At 42.4% G+C, this 27,288-nt stretch overlaps 2 protein-coding genes across 2 annotated transcripts in view; both read right to left on the bottom strand.

Annotated features, from left to right (window-relative positions):
* The window catches only part of NUDT3 (nudix hydrolase 3), a 167,674-nt gene extending 166,204 nt beyond the window's left edge, over positions 1–1,470 (bottom strand). Inside the window, exon 1 of the mRNA XM_037844258.1 lies at positions 1,081–1,470. Within this exon, the coding sequence (XP_037700186.1) occupies positions 1,081–1,179 (99 nt within the window). The 5' untranslated portion in view covers positions 1,180–1,470. The remainder of the gene's footprint in view (positions 1–1,080) is intronic.
* A 19,608-nt stretch (positions 1,471–21,078) lies between these two features.
* RPS10 (ribosomal protein S10) lies at positions 21,079–26,707 on the bottom strand. The gene is made up of 6 exons (XM_037844259.1): positions 26,565–26,707; positions 25,561–25,710; positions 25,137–25,308; positions 23,603–23,680; positions 22,033–22,088; positions 21,079–21,175 (listed from the first exon to the last, which is right to left on the bottom strand). The coding sequence occupies exons 2-6, from the start codon at positions 25,708–25,710 to the stop codon at positions 21,134–21,136; spliced, it is 498 nt and encodes a 165-aa protein (XP_037700187.1). The 5' UTR covers positions 26,565–26,707; the 3' UTR covers positions 21,079–21,133.
* Between the last annotated feature and the right edge of the window lie 581 nt (positions 26,708–27,288).

The raw sequence follows: 27,288 nt of genomic DNA, 5'->3' as shown, positions 1-27,288 counted from the left end.
CCTTTTCCCATTTCAACACGATGTACTGTACTGCAGCTCTGCTACCAAAAACTACTGCTGAATGGCAGAATATATTGTATTTCACTGTCCTTCATTGTTTCCACTTTAACTGCCATTTTACCATCATGCATACACAAGAAATGTGTTCCCACCGGCATTTTATAAATTTCCAAAGCAGCTATTCTTTGTGGATTTACAAAACATATGCCTTCTCTGAATTCCCTTCATCACCACAGAAACGGCTTTGGGAAGCCCAGATTTTTTTTTTTTTTTTTTTTTTTTAACATACCCTGAGCAAAAAAGAAACTGATTCTAAGCATTTCTATTTTCCTAGCAAATTAAATTCCAAGGGCCTTCCTCTAGGGCCGTGGAGGAATATCAGGGCAAACATCTTAAATACGGTTTTTAGCCTTCCCAATCAAAATGAAAATATTTCAGCCCACAGATTATTTTTTCAAATGTCCTTTCTTCTCAGGCTACACCGTAAGGGCTACCCAGTGCACTGTAAACAGCTGGCTTTGGCTTTTGCACAATGCCCTAAATCTTCCCAAGAACCCACCCGCACCCCCACCCTTGGACTCAAAGACACACATAATACCTAGACAAATCCCAAACCTGCCAATGAAGTGGACTATTTCTTTTCCACAAAGGGCCGGCCTGCGCCTCGTGCACGGCGGTCTCTGCACACATGTGCTGAGCTGAGAAGAGCGGTGCTGCCCTTCCTAGATTAAAAGCAGGAGGCCAGGACCGAAAACCACACACTCGACCCAACCCACAGGGTCCATCCACGGTCACTCTCCCCATTGTCAGCCGGTCGGCTCTGAAATCCCCCGGACGCAGACGAGTCCTCCTCCGGCCTGGCCCGTCATGTATGGCCACGTTCAGATCCACTTCCCCTCCGCCTCACTGTCCTTTTTCCTTCTCCCTCTTCCTCACCTCAGGAAATTCCATCGGAACTTCAGCTCGAGAGGGACGACCCTGCCCGCCGCCTAGGCACTCCCTTCCCCGGCGGCCGCAGTCCCCCGCGCCGAGACCCGAGGCGGCCCCCGACCCCCGCGACCCCCCGGCCCGGCGCCTCACCTCCTCTTCGCTCTCACTGCGGAAACACAGGCACGCGGCCCGCTTCTTGTAGCCGTCGCCGTCATAGGTGCGAGTCTGGTTCGACTTGAGCTTCATCATCCTCCGGCCCAGGTGGGGGTGCGGTGCGGGTCGCGGGAGTCGAGGGGTGGGGAGCCCGCGCCAGACGGCCGCGCGCGCGCGCTCCCGGCTCGGTCAAGGGAAGGAGGGACGCGGAGCCGCTTCTCTGCTACACGGCTCCGCCGCTGGCCCACCGCGGCTGCTTCATTCCCCGCGGCCCAAACCCCGCGCCACTGCCGCCGCCGTCACGGCTGCCGTCGCCACTGCCACCACGGCCGCCGCCCCCTCTGCCGCCACCACCCCCGACGACGACCGCGCCGCCATGTTGGGCGCGCTACGTCAGCGGCGTAAGACCGCGCCGGTCTCCGGGTCGACCACGCGCTTGCAGCGCAAGCCGCGTTCAGGAATCGCGCCCTCCCAGTCCGCGTGGCGTAAACGAGCGCCTGGAATGAAAGGACCGCACGATTCGAGGTAGCCGCTACGCCGGGAGCGTAGGCATGTGGGCGCTGGGGCCCGCGCGGAAGGAGCCGGGGAGGAGAAAAGGGGTGTGTACATGGGGCTGTGAGCCTCAACTGAGGGCCGGCCGGGGTGGAGACCCCCACGTCCAATCCCGCGGCTTAGCGGAGATCGAATCGCGTACTTGCCCAAGGTCACGCCGCGAATTAACGGCTGAGGCTGACCCAAGGTCAGGCCGCTTGGCCCGCACTGTTGCCGGTCCATCGGAGGGGGGAGGGGGAAGCTGTAGGAAAAAATGGGATGTGATTAAACGCAACCGAGAACGCAAGCCTGAGGTGCCTGAAATTTAGAACTGCACTGAAAGGGGAGACGGGGGGAGGCGTGCACGTTACACTGACATCTTGAAGCTCTAGCAGTCTTACGGGCTGGGGCATGTCGTCCATTAGAAAGAATAAATATCCTGTAGTCCTTTATTGGTACAAACAGCAAATGCTTCCTCCTAAGGTAAACAAAAGGGCCAGAAAGAAAGATATGTATCTAAGTATGTGTCTGTACACACATTCTGTAAGTCATAAAACATCATCAGTTCTGGCAATAAATATGGAGTATATATTATGGATATCAAAGAGATTCTTCAGGAAAAGATGTATCGCCAAATGCTCTGGAGAGAGGAAAAATGGGGTAAGACCTCTGAATTTTCTCAGCAGCCCAGACCAAAGCTAGCATGCTGGTGCCCCAAACATGCCCAAAATCCTGGGCAGGATTTGTCTGTGAATTGCTGAACCCTTTTTGAATTTGCTTGTATTTAGTATAGTCAAAAAAGATCAGGATTTGGAACCAAACAGCTAGGTTGGAATCTCAATTCATTATTTTCTCTCTCTAAATGGGGGATAATAAACCTACTTTGCACCTGGTTCATGGTAGGCACTCAATAAATTGCAGCTAATATTACTGACATTTCACTCAGCCCTTGCCACATAAGATGTGGAATTTCAGTTAATTTTGGTCAATCCCCATGCAACAGAATTCCCAACCTCTTGGTCATTTGGGTTGTCTTTCTAGAGTTCTCTGCCATTATGTCTAATTTAAAAGAAAGAAATGAAAGTTCTGTGTGTAGAAACAGTTCATGCTCATTGCCAACAATGTGAAAAATATACAGGGCATAAAAAATTAAATTATAGCTATCTTTGAACACATTCTGTAGACATCTGTCTGGTCTTCTGGTCTTTCCCCTCATGTCATTAAAAGTTCTGTCCTTTTTTTTTTTTTTAATACCATTTCTAATTACAACCTAATAGTCTGTCATTTCTCCATTGTTAGAAGCTTAGTTTGGGTCCCTATTTTATTAGAATCACTGCAGTGAACATCCTAATATATAAATCTGTGTCCCAATCTCAGATAGTTCCTCAGGATAAATTCCTATAAGTAGACCTAGGGGTAGGAACATGCTTATGGCTCTTGCTGTCTGTTGCGAAAACCTTCCCAGAAAAGTTGGGCACAATCACCCCAGCAGCTAGAGAGCTGCACTCTACCTTTTGCCACTTTCTTAAGGTTGAGAGCATTCTAGCAGAGTTAAGGTAATAATAGGCAAGTTAGATTGTAAACTTGAAGGCAGGGACTGAGTCATTTACCTTCACATTTCCACCTCTTAGCACAGAGCATTGTCCAAAATAAGAGTTCAGTAAATTTGAATGAATAAGTAGATGGAAGTTTTCTGTTGGTTTCTAATTCCTTCCCCAGTTTTTAAGGGCCTATATAGTAACAAGAGCTCACAAGATCACTCCCAGATTCGTTGCTTTGGTAATACTGTTTCTTCATTCGGGAAACATTAACCAAGGGATCCCTACCCTTTCCTGGAAGAACATGAGTAAATAGTAGATTTAAATTAATAAAAATTTACTTATTAACATATTACTCTAGTTAAATACTTCTGCAAAAGTCGTATAAGAAAAGACTAATACGTAAAATTTTGACTATTTCCCTAAGTCCACATCAAAGAATAAGTTATCTGCTCTCTTGCCTAAGCCAGTGCAGCTCTCTAGCTGCTGGGGTGATTGTGCCCAACTTTTCTGGGAAGGTTTTCGCAACAGACAGACATTGTTGATACATCTCTTACTCTCTCTCCAATTGATAATAAACTCCATTGCATCTGCCTTCTTGACATACTCAGCTCCAGCCCCTTCATGCCTTTGCCCTCTGCCATTACTTCATTAGGACTTTTCCTCTTGCCTGGATCATGACCTCCCATCTAGCCTCCTTGGTTCCCATTCAGCGCTCTTTAGCTCCATCCTCCCTCTGCAGCAAAAGGAATCCTTTCCAAATGCAGATCTGATTAAATCTATGCCCCTTACTAAAATCCTACAGCTGCTCCTCAGTACTTTGAAGATGAAGTCCAAACTTACCCTGAGATATGAAACCCTATGGGAGCAGGCCCTCCCTCAGATTTCTCCCCTCCCTCATTTCCTAAATTCCAGTCATTCTGAACTACCTGCGTTTTCTTGAACCTTTAAGCAATCTTTAAGTCTTTGAACATGTTTTCTCTATTGTCTGCAGGGCTCTTTTTTCAGACACTTGCCCACTGCATTCTCTCTCCCCTCCCTTCCCCCAAGAAAGAGGCCAAAGCATCTCTGTCAAAACTCAGATTAAAAGTTACCTACTCCTGGAAGTCCTCCCTAACTACCTTTGTACCTCCTGGTGATCTGGATTTGTCCTGATTTATCACATTATTCGTCACAAAGTATTGTTATTATTTTCTTGCAAATCCCCCTCCACATTTCAAATTTCTTATGGGCAGGGTCTTTGTCTCACTTATCCTTGCTTATTTTACTCAGCAATTATCCCAGGGTCTGACGTAGAACACAGTTCAAAAAACATTTATTAAATGAAAGAGCAGCTGTTGCCCTTCCAGAATCTCGTTTTTATTATAGAGCCCAATCACAGGACTGAGACTCACCTGTCTGTATGAACACCCTCACACAGCACACTCTAAATCTGTTTTCTGAATGATGATCATACAGCATTCGTTTGATTAAACATTTCAGGATTCATCTGTAGTAACATTTTAGGTAGGGCAAATCCTGGATGAAATGGTGAACAAAACACAGAAAATTGATTTTTAGTTTTCTTACTGTACCCTGGTCCCTTAATATGCCTCTCCCACCTCCCACCCCCTCCCAGGCCTACCTTGTCACATCCCATCAAGTCCCCTCAGCACCATCTTTGGTAGTAGTTATTATTGCTGCATAACAAATCTCCCCAAAACTTAGTGGCTTAAACAGGAATTGTTTATTATTTCTCATCGTTCCCATGGGTTGAGAATCCTGGAGTGGCATGGTTGAGCAGTCCTGGCTCAGAGTCTGTCATGAAGTTGCGGTCAGGTGTTGGCTTGGCTGGGGCTACAGTCATCTGAAGGCTTAACCGGACCTAGAGGACCCACTTCCAGGGTGGCTTCCTCACATGGCTAGAAGTTGACAGGAGGCTTTGGTACCTTTCCATATGGGTCATTTCCTACAGGCTACTAGAGTGTCCTCATAACTTGGCAGCTGGCTTCCCCCCAGAATGAACAGAAAGTGTGACATTATTGGTTCCACAGCTTTCTATTGATCACATAAGTCATCCCTGATTCAATATGGGAGGGGATTATACAAAGGTGTGACTAATGGAAGGCAAGGATCATTGGGGACCATATGAGAAGCTGCCTACCACACCTTCCATAAAACTTACCTGGTCTGTGGTTCATTTGTTCACTGCCCATATGTGCCAGGCAGTGTGCTTAACAGAGGTAAAGGAAATAATTATTGGGGTGTAAGGGACTACCCCTCCATAGGTGACAGTGGGTGATAATGGATTTAAATCAAATAAATTAATTCCAACAAATGTGTCTTTCTACTAAAAATGTCCAATTTCCCCAAAATCCTGTAGGATAAAGCTCTAATAAATATATTTCAAGTCCCAGGGCAGGCCTGAGGGAAGGTTTTTTAAATAGAGTTGGGAAACCGAACTTGCTTACTCATCCCATCCATGGAGTTAGTGTCTGGTCAGTCATAAATTTTGGTCCATGCCTCACATCTACTTTGATGCCATTATATTTACCACTATATAGTTCTAGTCGCTCTCACCTGAACAAGCCTCTTTCCTGTTTGTTTCAGAAATGGGTATTACGGAGACAAAGAGACATTTCAAGAAGACCCCACAATTATAAATATGCACTTGTGGCAGCATAACTCCTATCTCTGCCTCTGTCTTCACATGGCCTTCTTACCTGCATCCAGTATCTACTCCTTTCCTGTCTCTTATAAGGACACTCATGGGATCTAGGGCCCACCCTAATCCAGTGTGATTTCATCTCAAACCCTACCTTAATTATATCTGCAAGGACCACATAAAGTCATGTTCTGAGGTTCTGCGTGGACATGAATTTTGGGGGGTACTACTCAACCCACACCAGCACCTAATAACAAGCAGTTCAAAATACATTGCATAAAAACCAGAACCAAAGGGAAAAATATACAGATCCATGATTTAGATGGAGAATTTATTACTCCTTTCTCAGTAATTAATAGAACAACTCAACCAAAAAAAATCAGGAAGACTATCAAAGATCTGACCTAATTGATATTTGACCTAATTAGTATTTGCAGAATACACATTTGTTTAAAGTACACATGGAATGTTCACCAAGATAGACCATATGCTGAGCCATAAAACAAGTCTTAATAAATTTTGAAAGACTGAAATCTAACAGAATATGTTCTTGGAAAAAAAGAACTTACATTTGAAAAGAAAAATATATCTAGAAGAGCCCCAAATATTTGTAAATTAAACAATCTACTTCTAAATAAGCCATGAGTCAAAGAGGAACTAACAAGGGAAATTATAAAATGTTTCTAACTTAATGATATAAAAATTTGTGGGACTCAAAGCAGTGCATAGAAGGAAACCTATAGTTTTAAATGCTTATATTAGAAAGGAAGAAATAATTTAAATTAATGATCTAAGTATCCAGTTTAAGAAGCTAGGGGGGAAAAAAACAAGTAAATTAAACCCAAATTAAATAGAAAAAATTAACAAAGAAATCAGTGAAATAGAAAACAGACAGATAATAGGGAAAAACCAAAAGTTCATTCTTTTCCAAGATTAATAAACTTGATAAATGAGCAAGACTGACCAAGGAAAAAGGAGAAGAAAAGAATTGCCAATATCAGAAATGAAAGAGAGGCTATCACTACAGGTCCTACAGGCATTAAAAGAGTTTTAAAGGAATATTATAGAAAACTTTATGCCAATAAATTCAACAACTTAGGTGAATTTTTCTAAATTCCTAGAAAAACACAATTTACCAATAAATGATACAAAATGAAATAGAATATTGGAATAGTCTTATATGTATCCAAAAAAATTGAATTTGTTGTTTAAAAAAAAATTTTCACAACTTTAGTTAATAAATGTATTGATAGTGGTTGTGACAAATGTACTATATTAATGTAAGATGTTAACAATAGGGAAAACTGGGTATGGGTCTATAGGAACTCTATACTTACTATCCTTACAATTTTTATATACATTAAAACTATTCTAAAATTTAAAGTTTTTTTTTTTTTTTTCAAACCTTCCTACAAAGAAAATTTCAGTGCCAGATGGTGACATTGGTGAAATTTATTAAATATCCAGTGAAGAAATAAAACCAATCCTAAACAAACTCTTTCAGAAAATGAAGGAAGAAACAAACTTCTCAGCTTGTTTCATGGGGCCTGTGTAACCCTGATACCAAAACTTGATAAAGACATTTGTGCCAGTTTGTGTATTTATGTCCCCCAGAAAAAGCCATATTTTTAATGCATTCTTGTGGGGCAGACGTATTAGTGGAACCTATTGGTTTAGTGTCCATGGAGATGTGACCCACCTAACTGTAGGTGATAACTCTGATTGGATAATTTCCATGGAGGTGTGGCCCCACCCATTCAGTGTGGGCCTTGTTTAGTTTACTGGAGCTCTATAAAAGCTCAGACAGAAGAAGCTCATAGCTAGCTGGAGCTGAGACAGACATTTTGAAGATGGCCGTCGGAAGCTAATGCATTTTGGAGAACGCCATTTTGAAGCGCAACCTGAGAGCAAGCAGATGCCAGCCACGTGCCTTCCCAGCTAACAGAGGTTTTCTGGATGCCAATGGCCTTTCTCCAGTGAAGGTACCGTTTGTTGATGGACACTTTATGGCCTTAAGACTGTAACTGTATAACCAAATAAACCCCATTTATAAAAGCCAGTCCATTTGTGGTGTTTTGCATTCTGGCAGCATTAGCAAACTACAACAGATTTTGGTACCAGAGAAGTGGGGTGTTGGTGCTGCTGAGTTTGCAAATACCAAACATGTTGGAAGGGCTTTTTAAATGGATGAGGGGAAGATTCTGGAAGAATTGTGAGGACCTTGATAGAAAAAGGCCTAAACTGCTTTGAAGAGACTATCTGTGGAAATATGGACTCTAAAGATTCTTCTGATGAGGCCTTAAGCAGAAATGATGAATGTGTTGTTGCAAACTGGAAGAAAGGCAATCCTTGTTTTAAAGTGGCAGAGAATTGGCAAAATTGAGTCCTGGTGTCAGATGGAAGGAAGAAGTTGAAGGCGATGAGCTGGGATATTTGGCTGATGAGATTTCAAAACTAAAAGTTGTAGATACAGCATGGTTTCTACTTGCAGCTTATGGTAAAATGCGAGCAGAGAGAGATAAACTTAGAACTGCACTCTTGGGTTCAAAGAAACCAGAAATTGATGGTTTGGAAAATTCCAGGCTTCCAGGGGGTGAAACCCCAGAAGCTACAACTCAATGTGAGAATGTAACCAAACATGGAACCCAGCCTCCATTTCAGTACAAGCCAAGATTGGAGAAGGAATTAAGCAGAAAGGATTTGTGAAAGTCCTATTGTGTGATGGCTTTGACCCCTATGTGCTTCATACGAAGCCAACAGAATTTTTGCGTGCTCTTTACAGACAGAGCCGCTGCCGGTCGGGACTGGAGGAGACAGACAAGGAACACATTGAAGGAAAAATTTCTTCAAAGACAGAGCCATGGAGGTTGAGGTCTGGAGTCAGGAGGTCTCGGGCTGAGAGAGCAGAGTGGCCCACACGCGTGGAAAGGGTGAGCTTGCCCCGGAGGTCGAGGGTGGGCCTTCCACCTCGATGTTCAGGAAAAGTTTGTTACCCCGGGCCTCAGGAAGGGTGGAGCACATTCCCAGGGTATTGGGGAGAGCCTGGCCGCCACCTCACTGTTCTGAAGGGGTTGAGCATTTGCCCCGGAGATGGAAGAGAATCCGGGTGCTGCCCTAACGTTTGAAGAGGGTGGGGCCGAGAAGGTGGTCTCCCCAATGTGTGGATATGTTGGAGTACTCACCCCAGCGTTTGGAGAGAAAAGGGCTGCCACGAAGGCCCTTGGCAAGGGTTGGACTTCTGCTCTTTCAAACCCCAAGGATAAATGACTCTCAGACTGAAATCTAATGGAGTTTGCCCTGTGTGTTTTAGGAATTGTTTTAGTCCCTTAAACCCTGTTTTCCTTTCAGTTTCTCCCTATGGCAATGGGAATGTTTACCCTATTAATGTCCCTCCTTTGTACGCTGGAAGCAGATAACTTGTTCTAAGTTTCACAGGTACAGAGCAAGAGGGTAGTTTTGCTTTTGGACAGACCATGCTTGTAATTGATTTTGATGGGATCTTGTACTTACCTGTTGTTACTGAAATGATTTAAGTTTCTGTGATATTGTGATAGGATGAATGTATTTTGTATTTGGAAAGAATATGTTTTTCTAGTGTCCAGGGGGTGGAATGTGCCAGTTTGTATATTTATGTCCCCTAGAAAAAGCCATATTCTTTAATGCATTCTTGCGGGGGCAGACGTATTAGTGTGGATTGGGTTGGAACCTGTTGGTTTAGTGTCCATGGAGATGTGACCCACCTAACTGTAGGTGATAACTCTGGATAATTTCCATGGAGGTGTGGCCCCACCCATTCAGCATGGGTCTTGTTTAGTTTACTGGAGCTCTATAAAAGCTCAGACAGGAGCTCACAGCTAGCTGGAGCTGAGACAGACATTTTGAAGATGGCCGTCGGAAGCTGATGCAGACATTTTGGAGAAAGCCATTTTGAAACGTAACCTGGAAGCAAGCAGATAGAGATTTTCCGGATGCCAATGGCCTTTCTCCAGTGAAGGTATCCTTTGTTGATGGACACTTTATGGCCATAAGACTGTAACTGTGTAACCAAATAAACTACCTTTTATAAAAGCCAATCCATTTCTGGTGTTTTGCATTCTGGCAGCATTAGCATACTAGAACATACCATATAACCCAACAATCCGAACTCCTAGGTATATGCACAAAAGAAAGTAGAGACTCTAACAGTTATTTGTACACCAATGTTCACAGCAGTATTATTCACAATAGCCAAAAGATGGAAACTGGAACAACATTTATCAATTTTTATGTTATTTCTTCTCAAACCCTACCCCAACTATACACAAAAATTAATTCAAGATGGACCACAGATGTTAACAAGAACTAAAACCATAAAGACTTTGGCGGAAAGCATAGGATATTTTAATGACTTAAAAAGTAGAGGGTCAAGAAATTAATAACTGTAAAAAATAGATAAATTAGGGTATTATCAAAATTAAAAATGCCTGCTCATAAAAAGACACACTAAAGAAAATAAATAGACAAGCCACAGCCTGGAAAAATATATTTGCAGTGCATAGATATATACAACAAATAAGTGGTAGTCAAAATATATTTTTAAATTCCTATGAAATAACAATAAAACAATACCCCAATATTTTTAAATTGGAAAATAGAACTGAGCAGATGCTTCACAAAAGAAGATATAGAAATGCCCACAAGTACATAAAAAAAAGTGCTTAAGTTCATTAGTATCAGATAACTGCAAATTAAAACTACAATAAGATACCACTTCATACACAGTAGAATTATTAAATTAAAAAAACTGACCACATCAAATGCTGGCTAGGATGTGGAGTAACTGAAACTCTTATAATGCAAGTTCCCCCACCCAAGCAATTCCACTCCTAGGTATTTACCCACTGTGAAGAACTATTTGGAAAGTTCTTATTAAGCTAAAGATTGTAACATAAATGAACTTTTGCATTATTCCCCAACTCTTCCCTTTCCCAATGGGCCCTAGAGAACAGATGTTCTCCTACTGGTAAAACAGTAAATCTTAGCTTGAGGAAAACAGCAGTGTCATTGGAGGCTATGCCCAGTAGGATAAACAGCACTATCATCAGAAGTTATGCCTAGGAGGAAAACATAAAATATTGTAGGAGCTTAATAAGCCAACTTGTAATCCTCAATTTGAATGCATATACAGCCAACCATACTGTGCCAATGCCTCAACCCTACCTCCCTTTGTTCAAATCTTATAAAACATTGCCCTGTCCTCTGGTCAGTGTGGACCATCATAGCAAAGAATTGCTGTCTCTCCTCCCACTGCTGAGGATGAAGATCCCATGTAAGCCCCCAATGAACGCTCTCCCTTACTCACCATACCGGACATGTCCGAGTCGTTCTTTGGTCTATCAAACCCCTCACGGTTTGGTGGAAGGTTATCTTATTACACAGCTCCTTGCCTTGCTGGAAACAAAGACATACCTACTCCAGGACCCAGCAATGCCACTCCTAGGTATTTACTCAACAGAAAAGAAGATACATGTTCACAAAAAGACTATATGAGAATGTTTATGGCAGCCTTATTCATAATAGCCCCAAATTGGAAGTAGCCAAATGTCCACCAATAGAAGATGGTTAAACAGTGGTGTACATGCATTGGAATGCTACTGAACAACAGTTTGAAACAAACTACTGGTACATGCAACAATATCGATAAATCCCAAATATATTATGATAAGTGAGAGAATACAGACCTTTAAAAATGTATATACTATATTATTCCATTTATAAGAAATCCAAATACAGAGCAAACTGTATGGTGGTGACAGAAGTCAGGTGGTGGTTGCAGGGGGGTGGGGAAGGAATTGACTGGAAAGGGAAATGAGAAAACATTCTGGGGAGATGAAAATATTCTATATCTTGTTTTGGGTGGGGGTTACACAGTGTATGCAATTGTCAAAACTCATTGAAATGAATACTTAAGATCTGTGTATTTTATTTCATGTTAATAACATTTCACTTAAAAAGTTTAAAATCAATAATTTTAAATATCCTGGTAGAAAACAATTGGAAAATCAAAAATAATTCCATTTAAAATCTCGTAAAAAATACTTAGGAATAAATTAACAGAGACTTTGTATTGAAAATAACAAAATATTGTTGAGAGATATTGGAGAAGATCTAAATAAATGGAGAGATAAACCCATGTTAATGGATTGACTCAGTAGTATTAAGAAATCAATTCTCTTCAAATTGATCTATATATTCAAAGCAATCCCAATCAAAATGTTGACAATTTTTAGAAATTGACAAACTGATTCTAAAATTAAAGAAACGTAAAGGATTAACAAAATGATCTTGAGAAAGAACAAAGCTAGAGGACTTATCTGACTTTAAGACTTATTTAAAAGCCACACTAATCAAGAAAGTGTGGTCCTGGTCTAAGGATTGACATACAATCAATGGAATAGAAGAAACGCCAGAAATCAACCCACATTTATATGATTAATTGATTTTCAACAAAAGTACTAAGCAAATCAATGGGGAAAGGAAAATATTTTCAACAAATGGTGCTGGAACAACTAGATATTCATATGAGAAAATAATGAACCTTGACCCCTGCTCATACTATACCCAAAAATTAATTTGAGATGGATCATAAACCTAAATGTAAAAGTTAAAACCATAAAGTTTTTAGAAGAAACCATAAAAGAATATTTTCAGGACCTGGAGGCAGGTAAGGTTTCTTAGCAGGACCCAGAAAACAATAACAATAAAAGAAAAATGTGATAAATTAGAATTCTTCAAAATTTAAAAACTCTTCTCATTAAAAGACACCTTTAAGAAAGCAAAAAGCCAAGCCACAGACTATGAGAAGATATTCACAAAATATCTTACTCACGAAGGATTTGTATCCAGTATATATAAAGAACTCCTGCCATTCAATAATCAAAAGAGAAACAACTCAGTTTAAAAACAGTGCAAAACAGTTGAACAGATACTTTACACACACACACACACACACACACAATCGCATAAATGGCCAAGAAGCACATGAAAAAGTGCTCAACATCGTTGGCCATCAATGAAATGCAAATTAAAACTACAACAAGATGCCACTACAAAGCTAATAGAAGGGCTAAAATTAAAAAGTCTGACAACCTCAAATGTTGGTGAGGGTGTTGAGTACCTGGAACTCTCATACATTGCTATTGAGAAGGTAAAATGATACAAACACTTTGGGGAACTGTTAGGGCAGTGTCTAATAAAGTTAAAAATATATCTAATCTATAATGAAGCCATTCTACTCCTAGGGATTTACCCAGTAAGATAGAAACAATAATGACCCCTTTGAGATGTCCACATCCTACTCCCTAGAACTTGTGACTATGTTACCTTACATGGTGTGCTAGTTTGTATATATTATGTCCCCCAGAAAAAGCCATATTCTTTAATGCAATCTTGTGGCCACAGACATATTAGTGTTGATTAGATTGGAGTTCTTTGATTGTTTCCATGGAGATGTGACTCAAGCAACTGTGAGTGAAAAGTTTGATTAGATAATTTCCATGGAGGTGTTACCCCACCCATTCAAGGTGGATGTTAGTTGGATCACTGGAGTCATATAAAGAATTCAGACAGAAGCACCTGAGAGCAACTGAGAGTGACATCTTGAAGAGGAGCTGCAGCTAAGAGAGGACAAAATGCCCCAAGAGCAACATTTTGGAGAACTCCATTTTGAAATGCAACCTGGGAGCAAGCGGACGCCAGCCACATGCTTTCCGAAATAACAGATGTTTTCCAGATGCCAATGGCCATCCTTCAATGAAGGTACCCTATTGTTGACACCTTACCTTGGATGCTTTATGACCTTAAGACTTTAACTTCGTAACCAAATGAACCCCTTTATAAAAGCCAGTCCATTTCTGGTATTTCACATAATGGCAGCATTAGCAAACCGGATCACATGGCAAAAAGGACTTTGCAGATGTGATTAAGCATCTTCAGATGGGAAGATTATCCTAGATTTTCTGGGTGGGCCCAATATAATCCCAGGAGTCCTTAGAAAGGAAAGAGAGACAGGAGAGTCAGACAGAGAAGGAGATGTGATGATGAAAGCATAGGTAAGAGAAATTTGAAGATGCTACTCTGCTGCCTTTAAGATGAGGAAGGTGTCATTGCAGTGTAGGCAACCTCTAGCAGCTGGAAAAAGCAGGAAAACAGATTCTCCCCTAGAGATGCCAAAAGGAATGCAGCCCTGCTGACCCCTGTGGGACTTCTGATCTTCCTGAACTGTAAGACAATAAATTTGTGTAATTTTAAGTCACTGAGTTTGTGATAATTTGTTATAGCACCAATAGGAAACTAACACACCAGGCAAAAATGAAGTCACATCATATTCATATTTATATTCCACCATAAGATTTGTACATAATGTTCATAGCAACTTTATTCATAGTATCCACAAATGTCCATCTGTAGAAGATTGGACATATGAATTATGGTATATAATAGAATATTACTCACCAATAACATGGATGAATCTCTTATCATTATACTGAGAAAAAGAAGCCAGGCACAAAAGAGTATATTCTGTACAATTCCATTTATATAGAATTCTAGAAGGGGCAAAGCAAATCAGTGGTCAAAGAAATCCAAATAGTAGTGATGATGGTAGGGGACTGACTGGGAAGTGACATGAGGAAACTTTACGAAGTTCTATGAAATGTTCTATATCAATACCCTCCAGCCAAAGACCACCAGGAATGTACCTGTGGTTGACCTTAGTTAGGTTTATTGTTCATTGCAATGAGGGAGAACGCACACCATGGAGAAGCAAACGGTGTCTCAGTGAGAGGGTGTCAAGAATAACTTATTATAGCATTTGGACTTGTGTTAGGTGATTTGGGGAATGGTTCAAGGAAGTGAGGCTTTGCTCTGGATTGGATGCTCTCAGGAAGTGCGGTAATTCTACGATTGGGTATCTTAATAAATCTTTACTGGAAGAAAGGGGTAATGTACATGATTATAGCTGTAACTAGTAGTGAAGTAGCAGTCACTCATTAGCTGGGAGAGGCAGATGTTTTATATTTTGGTGGTTTAGTGAACTTGTTTTTGTCCTTGCTTAGACAAGATTATGAAATGGTCTTGATTTTTTGTCTCACCTCATCATAGACACAAAGTGACCTTGTCTGATATTGATGTTTGGTGGCATTGTTTATGTCTGACAGAATAACACAGCCCCACTGAGAGCACCAGGCCAACTTCTAACATTCCGAGGCCTGGCTGTGTCAGGGAAGTTCCTGAACATCAGGGGCTGCTTTTCTCCATATCAGTGAGCTTTATGGGTGTGCCTATTTTTTTAAAAGGGGAAGTTAAGATTTGTATCTTTCAGTGTCACTTTTACCCCAAAATGCCTGTATATATATAAAAAAAATCAAAATGAATAAACAAACTGTGATTCATTCATACAATGAAATATTATCAGCAAAAAAAGGAATATCATGAGTGAATCTCAGAAACATTATGCCAAGCAAAAGAAGCCAGACACAAAAGAGTACATAGTTGATGATTTCATTTATCTGACCGTCTAGAAAAGACAAAATGATAGAGATTAAACACAGAAGTTGCCAGCGGGTTGACCACAAGGGGGCAGCACAGGGACATTCTTGAGGGTGATGGAACGTTTCTGTATCTTAACCATGATGGCAGTTACATGACTGTAACCCATTTATCAAAACCCAGAACTGTATACCTAAAAAGGGTGAATTTCACTGTATATAAATTATACCTCAACAAATCTGACTGAAAAAAATAATCCAGTTAGGGATTCGATGTGACAAGAATGGCAGTAGGTTGATGACTATTGAAGTTCAGTGGGTACATGGTGGTTTATTATACTCATATATTTATACTCTTTATATTTATTTGTTTGTTTGAAATGTTCCACAATAAAGAGGCTTTTTGTTTTGTTTTTGTTTTTAATGGAGTTTCTGTGTAATGGAGGCAAAGATGTCACAGAGTGAGCCAGCTGTTCATTCTCCCAGTGTACCTTTTGCATGTTATTGACTTGATGCCCCTATACTCTCAAACTAACCTCCTGCTTTTCATGCACTTAAATAAACCCTTACTGTTTACTTTGACATCGATTGCAAGTATACTTCAGAATTTTAAAAATCCCATTTGATCCCCAGCTTTCAAATTTGTCAGTTTTGAGGCCTCCTTATTCCCTCAGCTTGGATATCCTCTCCCATTTAATTTTTAGTTATTTTTAAAGATGCCGTTTTCCTCACAATGGCCTCTTTGATATGTCAGTAAACCATGCAGGGCTTATTTTTCAAGTGGCTGTTCTTTTGGATTCATGCCATGCATTTATTTATCACGGGCTTCCAATAAAGCACTTTTAAATAGAAATGGGCTCTAGGCTTTCTATGGGCTGTAACTTTTGAAACAATTCCTTTCATCCCCCCTTCCCACCCCGCCCCATGCCCTCATTCTGTCCTAGTTTCCCTTTCTAACACTGAGCAATCAAATGATGGATTTTCCCCCTCCCTTTCCCGTTAGCAGGCTGAATGTACACTATGGTCACCGTTGACTGAGTGGTTTGCCCATGCCCCTCAGTGCCCCAGTGTGGTCACTGCACAGACCCAAATTAGCAGGGCTCATGCCCACTGAACTCTGCAGTGGGAGCTTGACCATTTGCCAAACACCCAGCACTCTTGCTCACCTCATCCTACTCTCATGGTGATAACTGGCTCACTGTCATCTACTGGGTAAAATCCCAAATCCTCACACATATCAGAATGGCTAAAAATAAAAAGACTGACCAAACCAAGTGTTGGTGAGGATGAGGAGAAATTGGAACTCATACATTGTTGGTGGGAATGTAAAATGGTGCAACAATTTTGGATAACATTGTGCACTTATTCAAAATTTTAACCAGTTTTACCATATGATCCAGCAATTGCACTTCTAGGTATATACCCAAAGTAACTGAAAACATAGGTTCACATAAAAACTAGCATACAAATGTTCATAGCAACATTATTCACTTTAGCCAAAAACTGGAAACAACCTAAGTGCCCAACAATAAGCAAACTAATTATCCAAATTGTGGTATATCAGTTAACAGAATTCTACTCAGTAATAAAAGGAAGGAAACTCTTGATACACGCAACCTTGATGAATTTGAAAACATTGATGCTAAGAGAAGCCAGACCCTAAAAGAGAGAGTACGTATTGTATAATTCCATTTATATAAAACTCTAGAAAATGCTAACTAATTTATAGTGACAGAAAGCAAATCAGTGTTTGCCTGGGGATGGGGTTGGGGGAAGGAGCTTTGCAAAGGATGACAGACTAACTGAAGGGAACTTTGGGATTGATGGCTAATATTCACTATCTTGGGAATGGTTCCATGGGCATATACGTATGTCAAAACCTAGCAAACTATACACTCTAAACAGATGTACTTTATTATATCAATTATTCCTCAGCAAAGCTGCACAAATAAAGAATAAAAAGAATACAAACTCCTAGACTTGACTGAGAAAGCTCCAGCCTTCTCTCATTACTCCAAGGGGCAGCACTTAAGCCAGGCACTATTATTGCCTTGTGCTGTTTCACTCCAAATTGTAAGATTCAGCCCAAATGATCATAGTTGCTGGCTATGGCAGGCCTTCCCCTTGATAACACTTGCCACCCTCATCCCTGCAAGCTACCAGTAAGATTCCAGCCACAGCCATTGGTCCGCCCACCACTTCATGTATGTTTCTAGGTCTGCCTTCCCAAAACCTGGCAGAGCATCCAAGAATAAGGATGTGTCTTGGGCACTTTTGCGTTCCCAGTTTAGGCATGCAGAGATTTTATTTTTGCCCAAGTGTTCTTTCCACACAAGGGACAGACAGCATCTCAGAGACCAAATCCTTAACAGGACATCATTTATGCAACTAACAATTACAAGAGAATGTGAGGCACTAAGCTAGGCACAATTATCAGAAAGGAGACAGACAAGTATATAAGTAGTTCCAACACAGCCTGATAAAGCTGAGTACCTTGTGGGGACTTACAGGAGGGACACCCAACCTGGCCTTGAAGTAGGGAGTGGGATCTGTCAGGAAAATACCTCCTAAAGGTGATATTTAATTGGAATCATGAAGAAATGGGTGAGGTGGAGGGTGGAAGAGGGAGAGTCTCCTCTTAAATGGAGCACTGCATGCCAAAAAGCCTGAGGCCAAGGAAGCTCAAGCTAGTAGTTTTGCTGGCTTCTGAAATTTGGAGCCTTATTTTGGAAGGATGATATTAGCCTGTGAGTCATAGAGCTGGAAAGGTAGGCAGATTCCAGGTTGTGATGGGCCTTGCTAATCCATGCAAGGAGTTTGGCAGATTCTGTAAGACTCTAGAGGGCAATGTGGAGGCTATGAAGGATTTTAAGATGGGAAGAGCCTTGTTCACATTTGTGTTTCTGAAACATAACCTTGCCTAGGGAGTGGAGAGTGGTTCAAAGTAGGGCAAATCCAGAGGCAGGGAACCCCTTAGGAGAGGATGGCAAGGATCTTGGGGAGTTAGGTGGCCTGACGCAAGATGGAGGTGGATCTATTACACTCCTGTCCCCAATACCTACTTGCCCAAAGCCCACCAGCTTCCCTCCATAGCTCCTAAGACCAAGAAGTCCTTGTTCAGAAAGCCTAACCCAAAAAAGCTGCCTCTCACCTAGGTCCCCTGTTCCCTCCCCTGAGAACCGAGTACTTTGCACTCACTGGAAACTTAGAAATCCTGTCCTAAGGGCAGACATTAAACCAGCATTCCCCTTGTCTGTGGGCTTTGAAATAATTGTGCTATCAGCAAGACTCCTTCTTCCACTTCATTTGTCCACGGTCTAAAAAGTAAAAGGACTGATAAAAGCACTCTAATGGTTCAGCATTAAAGCCTAGTTTTGTCACATTCCCATGCCTTGGAGTACAGTTGGGCACAGGGGGCCTCCATCTTTTAGTTTTCACTTATCTGGGCTGGTTTCTAGAGACAAGCTTAGGGAAGCGAAAATCTTAGCTGCCACAATGAGGCCATACTGCCCTGCTGGAGGCTGACCTCACGCACCCACGTAGGCCCTCATATCTTCAGGGCTAGAGGACACACCTCAAAAACAAGTCTCTTGGAAAATTCTTCAAGCTGATTCCTTTGTAAATAGCTTTGTCTCCCCAGCATCCACCATAGGTGTGTGGTAGCTGCTTCCTAAACATTTACTATTTTAATCAAACTAAAAGTGGGGCTTCAAAGCTGCTATTGGCCTTGCCTGCAAGGGGACTGTTTTTCTCAAAGAGGGTTAGTACCCACATCAGTTAAGTTTATATTAAATCAGGAAAATGTTATTTTTAGCCCTCAGCTTCCAATTTACCGCTTAATATTATTTGGCATTGCACTCTTAAATGTATAGCTTTGGTTTGGTTTTCCTAACTAGTTTGTGAGCTCCTTGAGGGCAGACTTTGGGCCTTCAGTTTCTTACAGCGCTGAGCAGCTTGCAACTTGAGGCCATTCCATGTGCCAAGGGGGAGGAGGGTATGGCTGGAGAGCAGTAAGTGGCACTGCCATCTGCAGTTTTTAACAAGGTGCTCAGACTCTGCCTTGAAGAGTCCACTGGTTTTGCTAACAAGTCCATGAATGATCTAAGAAAATATTCTGAAGTTAAGTTAAATCACAAGAGAAGAGGCTGGCAAAAAGCTCTTGCTGAAAATAGTCACATTTTAGGCCAGATCACCAAGGCCATAAAGGAAACCCATCAGCGCTCTACAAACAGCAAGGCCGGGAGCTACTAACATTTCACAGTGGAATCCAGGTTAAACAATCACGAGGCGTGTGAACACGAGCTAACCACTTGACATCATTCCAGCTAGCAGAAAAACTGGATAGAAAGTGATCGTCAGCAAAGCACTGAAGGCTGCCAAGTCCACACTGAAATAGCTTCCCCAAATGAACACTACCCCCTTCTGCCAAAGCAAGCTTCTACTAAGTTTTGAGTGTGCATTCGGGGTTGCCATCGGCTGCCACCTGGTGGTCCAAATTACAATTGTTTATTAAGACCAAAGTATGTGGCTATGAGCACAAAACCACCTGTGCTAGTTTAGGCTTTAATGTATCCAATCTCATGTGACCAGTTATTGTCCAACTCTGTATGTCTGGCCCATAGTTCTCCATAAATATGATCCCCAAACTTCCACATCCCAGAAGATGCAGGTCCATCAGCTACCAGTCTTGATGGCTTTAAAAACCTTACCGGGTTGGGGTGGGGCAGGGGTGCAGGGGGGTTGTCCTGAGATACAGCCAAAGCACAAGCTCTGGAGTCACCTGTTTGCACACGGCTGGTATCTCAAATGCCTTAAACTCCCTACCTGACCATGCATATATTTATGGTGAACCGTTTGCAAGCAGAGGTCAGTATCTCCCCAGTATAAACCCCCTCTGCAGGTATGTCTTAAGGCCCCCTTCCTGGCCCTGTGCCAGGCACATAGTGCACTTGTAGTTTGTCATGAAAGACCACAGAAATGCTCCTTTCATCTCACCTCACTTCCCAACAAAAACCCTCTAGTATCTATGCCAAAATTGTACTTGGCCTCACCAAGGACAACTTTGAAGCCAACAGAAAAGGCACAAAATTTGTATGAACCCTGAATGAGTAGGCTCTTGTCCATTTACTAATACACTATGCTGGCTTACCACCTACAAATGCTCCGAGGAAATCACACAATTTTTCCCTTTTCAAAGAGCCTTAGGTTAACAAGAGTCCAAATTGTCCAATATTTACCCAACCATGAAAAGACACGGTTCTTCAGATGGCTGGAGAGCACTTTTCAGATGTTTTTGTGTATTCTAAATTCACTTTTTATCCTTTGATTTTTGTAAACCCTGAGCCTTGAAGGTTGAGATTAGTAAATTGGCCTAAATTACATTTCTGTACTTCTTCCCTTAAGTTAGTCTGTGCAGGGTTTTGGCAAGTTTTTCTTAAACCTACTCCTCTAGCACCAGTACCTAATCTACAACCAACCATACAGAGCTGAGGCAGTACAGTCCAGTGCAAATGGCCAGCTTCCCAATTACTCCCTGAGGTGTGGTGCCCACACTGGACAAGACTACAGGGAGGTGCCTGATAGAGCAAAGAGGGCCCACGTCAAAGCAAAGTGTGGCAGCTCTAATGGCAACAACTGGTGTTAACTTGGACAAGCACAACTCCCAAAACCAATCCAGTCTTGCCCCATTAACATTCTGACTTGTAACCATTCCTTTTCAGGCTATACAGGGAAAACAAAACAGGGACACACAAGATCATTTTCTGGCTACAGGTTTATTTAACACAAAATAATCCCCCACACCTCCAACTTTACTGAGGCGGCTGACCACGTCCACGACCAAATCCACCTCTCTGCAAGAGAAAGCAAATGGTGACATCAAAGTTAGCAACATGCCCTATTTTTTCTTTCAAGGTTTTGCTAAATTTCAGGCCTCACCATCACTGAAGAGGCTAATGGTTAGGAGTGGGTGCAGGCCTAAGTCCCAGCCCTGACTCGTACTGGCTTTGGGACCAACCACATTACCTCCTGAGCCTGATTCTTCATTTGTAAAATGGGAATTTAGCTACTCCCTCAAGGTGCAGTCATACATACAAATACAAAAGGACCTAGCATAGGACATGCTCTTGTTTCTACCATATATGCCTCTTTCCCCAAATGAGACCTTCAATGCTGTGAAGATCTGCCACAGGATAGCCATGGCCCTAACAGTGACATGCCAGCCTCCATGCTGACAGCTTTGCCTGGATTAATTAATCTTTAAATTCCCTTGAGATCACTACAATCAACACCCCTATTTTACAATGAGGAAACAGACACAAAAGTGAATCTGCCCAAGATCACACCATCTTTCAGATGGAGAATTTGATTCCAGATTAAATGGGTTCTAGAGCCCACTCAACCACCAATGTTTTTCAAGCTTCAGTTCATGAACCATATTCAGGAGGTTATAATCAGCATTAAATGAAACGGAATAGAAAACAACAGTATATCAGATACAGTACTGATTTGTGGATCTCCATGTCAGTAATTTATGTATTTACAGAAGTTGACATACGATCTCTCAATGTATATAATTGGAATATGTGGTTATTAAGAAAAAATGGGGGGAGAAACCACAGCACTATACTGTACCCACAGAATTCCATACCCAAAGGGCTGAGGCCAGAACAAGTGACTGCTTATGGAGGGGGAACAGGGGGATACTCACAAACTGGAATTCGGTTGCTGACCCAGCGCCAGCCTCAGCTTTCTTGTCGGCACCAGCTGTAACAAAACACACCAGCTGATTTGATCTACCACAGGACAAGAGAAGACAAATCACCCAACTCAATCCTACAGCTCTACTAACCCATTAAGTACAAGCAGTGGGGAAACACTGAGGACCTTTGCTCCTTCCTTTTCCTGGGGTACCCTTCTCAGCTTTCCTTAAGTCATCCTTCAAAACCCACAGCCCAAACTACAGCCTCTTCCAGGAAGGCTGTCCTGTTCCCCTATCCACAAAACCTGGATTATAATCCCTTCCTATATGGTCCCAGAGGATCCTAATTTACCATCACTAAGTTACTTATTACACACTTCAGACCAGCACCTACGTTTTATAGGAAGCTCAATAAGAAAAGAACTAAGTGATAAAGACAATGAGAGCCTGCAAAAGCAAAAACTAAGACATGGGAGGGGAATAGACACAATAGACTACTGTGCTGTGCTGTCCTACATGGCAGCCACTAGTCCAAACTGCGATTGTGTAAAATTCACAGTGGATTTCAAAGACTTAAGGAAAAAGAATGTAACACATCTCAGTTTTTATACCGATGCTCACTCCCTCACCCCTCAACTGAGGTACTGCTATGGCTCTGGCCCAAGTATCACATCCTCTGGGGATGCGTTCCCTGACTGGTCTCCTGTTGTATCATGACTTCTAACATAAGCAATCACTAACTTCCCTGGAGGCTGAGAATTGCTTTATCTAACACCTAGTCAGAGCAACACATAGTAGGTGCACTTGGCAAATATTTTGTGGAGGAATCCTTTCTTACTACTACCCTGTAAGTATTCAGGCCAAGTGCTCACTTCTATTTTCCGTATGAAAAGCCAGAGATGACAAGAGGGAGATAAGGAAGGTAGAAGTTAAATTACTTAGACACTTTCTCCATCTTCTATGTTTAAACAAGCCAGATGCTCTCCCCACTGACAGCCTTCATCCTTGCTATTTCATCTGCCTGGAATGCTCTCTACCCAGATAGCCACTGGCTGGCTATCTTCACCTCCTTCAGGCATTTGCTCATTACCAGCAACTTTCCCCGAAAACCTTGTTTAAAATTTCAACATTCATTTTCCTGCCTTTTCTCCATAGCATTCATACCATCTGATAAACCACATATTTATTTTTCTTGTCTCCTACCATGTGCAAATTCTAAGACGGAAGAGCCTTTTGTTATGTTCACTGCTGTCTCCCCACAAAATAGGGACTTGATACACGTTTGCTGAATGAAGGTTCAAAGATTTAAACTTCTAGTTGCTTTCTGGAAAATTGTCAGATTTGCTCTAGTTAAAGGTTGGTTTTCTGTGCCTTTAGCTCAGAGCTTTTGTCCTAATTCCTATCTATCAAATCCCTGCAAAAGAGGAGAAGCAAAGGACTTCAGCTGTTCTGATAACCTGGAGATGGAAACTGAGGATGTTTTCTAGTCACGTTGGCATTTTAAAGGGCCGAGCACCAACCAGGGCTGACTTCAAGAGATTCTACCCAACAAGCCCAGTATTGAGGAAGCATTACTCACGGGGCACAGCGCTCCGTCTGTAGGTGTCTCTGTCAGCTTCCCCTCGAGTGAGTCTTGCAGGTCGCTCGCCCTCCAGACCTACATAAATTAAACCACACCATGAACATAGGGCAACATGGGAACTGTTCCCTTGGTGACAAGAAAACTGGAATCAGTCTCCTGTTTTCACTGGGCAACCAGTTATGGGGTCTTTGGTTAATGGAAACAGGAAATCCTCACATTCAGAACTGTCAGCTAGAAACCTGTTTCCCCATAGAAATCTGTGATCACTGACAACAGGAAACTCAAACTCACACCTGCAGAAGGATTCCTTTCTTCTATTGTACTTCTCAACATAAATACATTTTTTCAACTACTTAGCAAATTTAGAAATCTAGCTGTTATTACAAGCATCTCAGCCTATTTTTGGAACCTGAGCCATCTCCAAGTTGAAAAAGTATGTAACACAGAAGCCACAAGACTCATTTAGCTCCCCTTGGGCTTCTCCACATATCTGTCAGGATGTGGAATATACTTATATTAAGGTACAGATTTATTTTAATAGGCAAAAGCTAAAAACTACCTTAAAATATTCTCATAAACTAATGAATAGATTCCCCCCTCTAAATTCTCTATAACTAGTTACACTGGAACCAACCTGGAGTCTATAAGATTGGAATAGGGACTATTAAAAAGTTGAAGATAGGCCCTACGGCATCAGAAAATGTAACTAAACCTGACTCTAATATTGTGTTCCTCAATCCCAACTCCACATTATAATCACGGGAGTACAACCAGCCCCCAGCCTAGACCAACTAAATCAAATATCAGTGGGGGTGTGAATGGACACTGGTACTTTTTCCCAGGTGATTCCGAGATGCAGCAGAAAACCTTTGCTCTAAGACACACAATCCTGCTTAACCATCAGAATCCCTTAGATAATTTTCACAGAGCATAAAGATTCCTGAGCACCAGAAAGTCAAACTCTCCAGGGGATCCCGGGCTGTTTAGAAATCGCTGTATCTCATTACCCCAGCCATCAAACTCCCTATAGCTCCTAGAAAGTTGCCAGGACAACTCTCAGGATATAAAAGAACCAACCATAGCCTTGGCAAAATATAACTGTGAGCCAACAATGATATTAGGCACCAGAAAGTAATCTACCACACATGTAAACACATCATTTGACACCATGATTATAAAAACAGATATTCTCCCCATTCTACTTTTTATACTTTTTGCTCCAATTGCCAAAACTCTTCAAATTTCTTTACTCAGTGCTCTGCCTGCCAAACATATGGGTCTGGACGGTATTTGGAAAGGTGTTTGTAAAGTCCACGGACCAATATTCTACCCATGTTTAATGCCATCTGATGGGATACCCTGAAGACCTGAGCCCAGTCCCCTTAGAAGTCCCATACTAGGGCTGCCAAGAGAACTGGGACAAAGGTTCCAGGATTTTACTAAAGTCCCACATGCTAGAATCCCTTTAAAGCTGACACCAACAGTACCTTATAAGACCACCAGCTCCAGAGGCATTGATTTGAGCACATACCTTTGGGCCGTGGTCTGCCAGTCTCTGGACGACTCCGGCGCAGGGTGGCAGGAACAATCTCAGGGGGCAGGTGGAGGTAATCACGGAGATACTGGATACCCTCGTTGGTAAGATACCAGTAGAAATGTCTCCAAGCAAACTGTTCCTTCACGTAGCCTCGTGACTTAAGAGACTGGAAGGCAGAAAACCATTGTTAAGGTATAGCTAGAAAAATACATTTCAGGAAACCAGAGGTTTGGAACTAAAAACACAGCAAGGGGAAGCTGTGTAGACAATTTCACAGTGCAGCATGTCTTCTACCTCACAGCACTTCAATGAAGCAACCAGCTCTGGCTGTTCTGACCTCTATTGGAATTTACCTTGAACATTAATGGCAAACTCTCCATCACCATTTTTACCCTACCCCAGTATCCCCCTGGGCTACCTGCATGGCCTTCATGACATGAAGGTTGGGCACATTCTTGTCTGCCAGCTCAGGGTGCTTTGGCATGTGGACATCCTTCTTGGCTACCATCACACCCTCCTTAAAAAGGAGTTCATAAATGGCAATCCGGTTCTTCTTCGGCATCAACATCTGCAAAAAAGTGATCATCAAAAGCACATCTGAGCAATGTGGCCAGAGTCCAAGAACTAAGTTCATGACCCCAAAACAGCCACACAAAACCACTGCCCCTGGACTGAAATCTCAAACATGCTGTAAGGACACGCACAGGGGTGAGGTGGGGCTGGGAGTGGACAAACACAGCAAAAATGAAACCCACCAGAGACCAGTTCCCTCCTGCATCCCCCAAAAAATTCAGGTAAAAAGTTGACAGGATATTAAAGCAAAACGGGGATGGAGGTACATATTCGCCTCAGACTCGCACAAACTCATATAACCACAAAGTGATATGGGGGGTGTGGGGGGCACGCAGAACCTGTATCTGAGGAATATTTGGGAGACTGTCAGCGGCAGTACCTTAAGGGCCACAAAAGGACGACCCGGAGGAAGAAAGCCGTTGCTTCTTGACAGGCCAGCTGATCCCAAACCCAAAAACTAAGGCCTTCACACCCTCCTCCTCCTCCCCTAAACTAGAGCTCCGGGGCCAGGCATGGAGGCGGTCGGGGGCGACCGGTTCTGCCCCAAAGGAAAAGCGTGCAGACGAGACGCAGCTTCCTTAGTCCCTCCAGACTGGACCCCGCCACGCAAAGGTTTCATCCTCGCTTCCTTTTCCCTCCGCCGAAGGACCCCACCATCGGTACTCCAATCTTCGTCTACCAACGCCCCCCTCCTCCTGAAGTGCGCCCCCAGCCCCGTTCGCTGCTCAGAAACAGGGATGCGGAGCAGGAGAGGGGTGAACCCCCCCACGACCCTAAGGAGGCGCGGGGTCCGCGGTAGCGGGATGGCCCGGATGGGGGCCGATGGAACAGGGACTTCAGGGAACTCACTGCGGCGGCTGCTGCGTCCCGGGCCGGGGCTAGAAAAGAAGGGGCATGCGCGGCGCGGCGTCTCTTCCGGGCTGGCGTGGCTCCGCCCCCCGCCGGGACCTGCGTGCTGCCTGGGGTGGCCTCGGTAGTGCCTGAAGGGCTGGGTAATTCGGGCGGCCGCAAATCCCCGCCGCCTTGTGGACAAACGCGCTCGCAAATGCGGACACCGTCGCTGGGAGCTTCTGAGCTTGTGTGTTTTATCAATGGTAGTTTTTATGTTTGGGCAGTCCCTTTAGAAACATGCTACTTCTTTTTCCTCTCCTGTAATTTAACTTTTTGTTATGCAAGTAATATATATTCTTTTAGGAGAAAAAAAGAGAGAACATACAATTAAACAATAATAGTAATAATAACAATCCCATCAGTCAAGATAATTATTAATATTTCATTATATATTTTATATACTCGTGCACCCACGCAAATCTATATTTAACACAAATTAGATAATATATATGTATACATCTACAGTTTTATTTTTCCTCACCGGTATTTCATGAACCTTATTTAATGTTAAATTTTAATGACCACGTTATAGTCCACTGATAAATGCTCAATCCTCTGTGACTGGATATATATTTTTTAAATCTTTCACTATTATAAGTAACGATGGCACACAACATATTTGCACCTTTTTCCTTAAGATAAATTCCTGGAAGTGTAATTAAGGAACAAAGCATACATTTTT

This window comes from Choloepus didactylus, chromosome 7, assembly GCF_015220235.1.
Source record: "Choloepus didactylus isolate mChoDid1 chromosome 7, mChoDid1.pri, whole genome shotgun sequence".
Classification (NCBI taxonomy): Eukaryota; Metazoa; Chordata; class Mammalia; order Pilosa; family Megalonychidae; genus Choloepus; species Choloepus didactylus.
The sequence above is the reverse complement of the archived record's forward strand: the minus strand, read 5'-3'. Positions and strand labels throughout refer to the sequence as shown.

Coding starts and splice junctions, on each gene's coding strand:
- RPS10 (XM_037844259.1), bottom strand. CDS start 25,710: ATGTTGATGCCGAAGAAGAACCGGATTGCCATTTATGAACTCCTTTTT. Junction 23,681..25,136: donor TGGCAGACCACGGCCCAAAG/GTATGTGCTCAA, acceptor TAATTTATGTAG/GTCTGGAGGGCGAGCGACCT. Junction 21,176..22,032: donor CAGCAACCGAATTCCAGTTT/GTGAGTATCCCC, acceptor TTTCTCTTGCAG/AGAGGTGGATTTGGTCGTGG.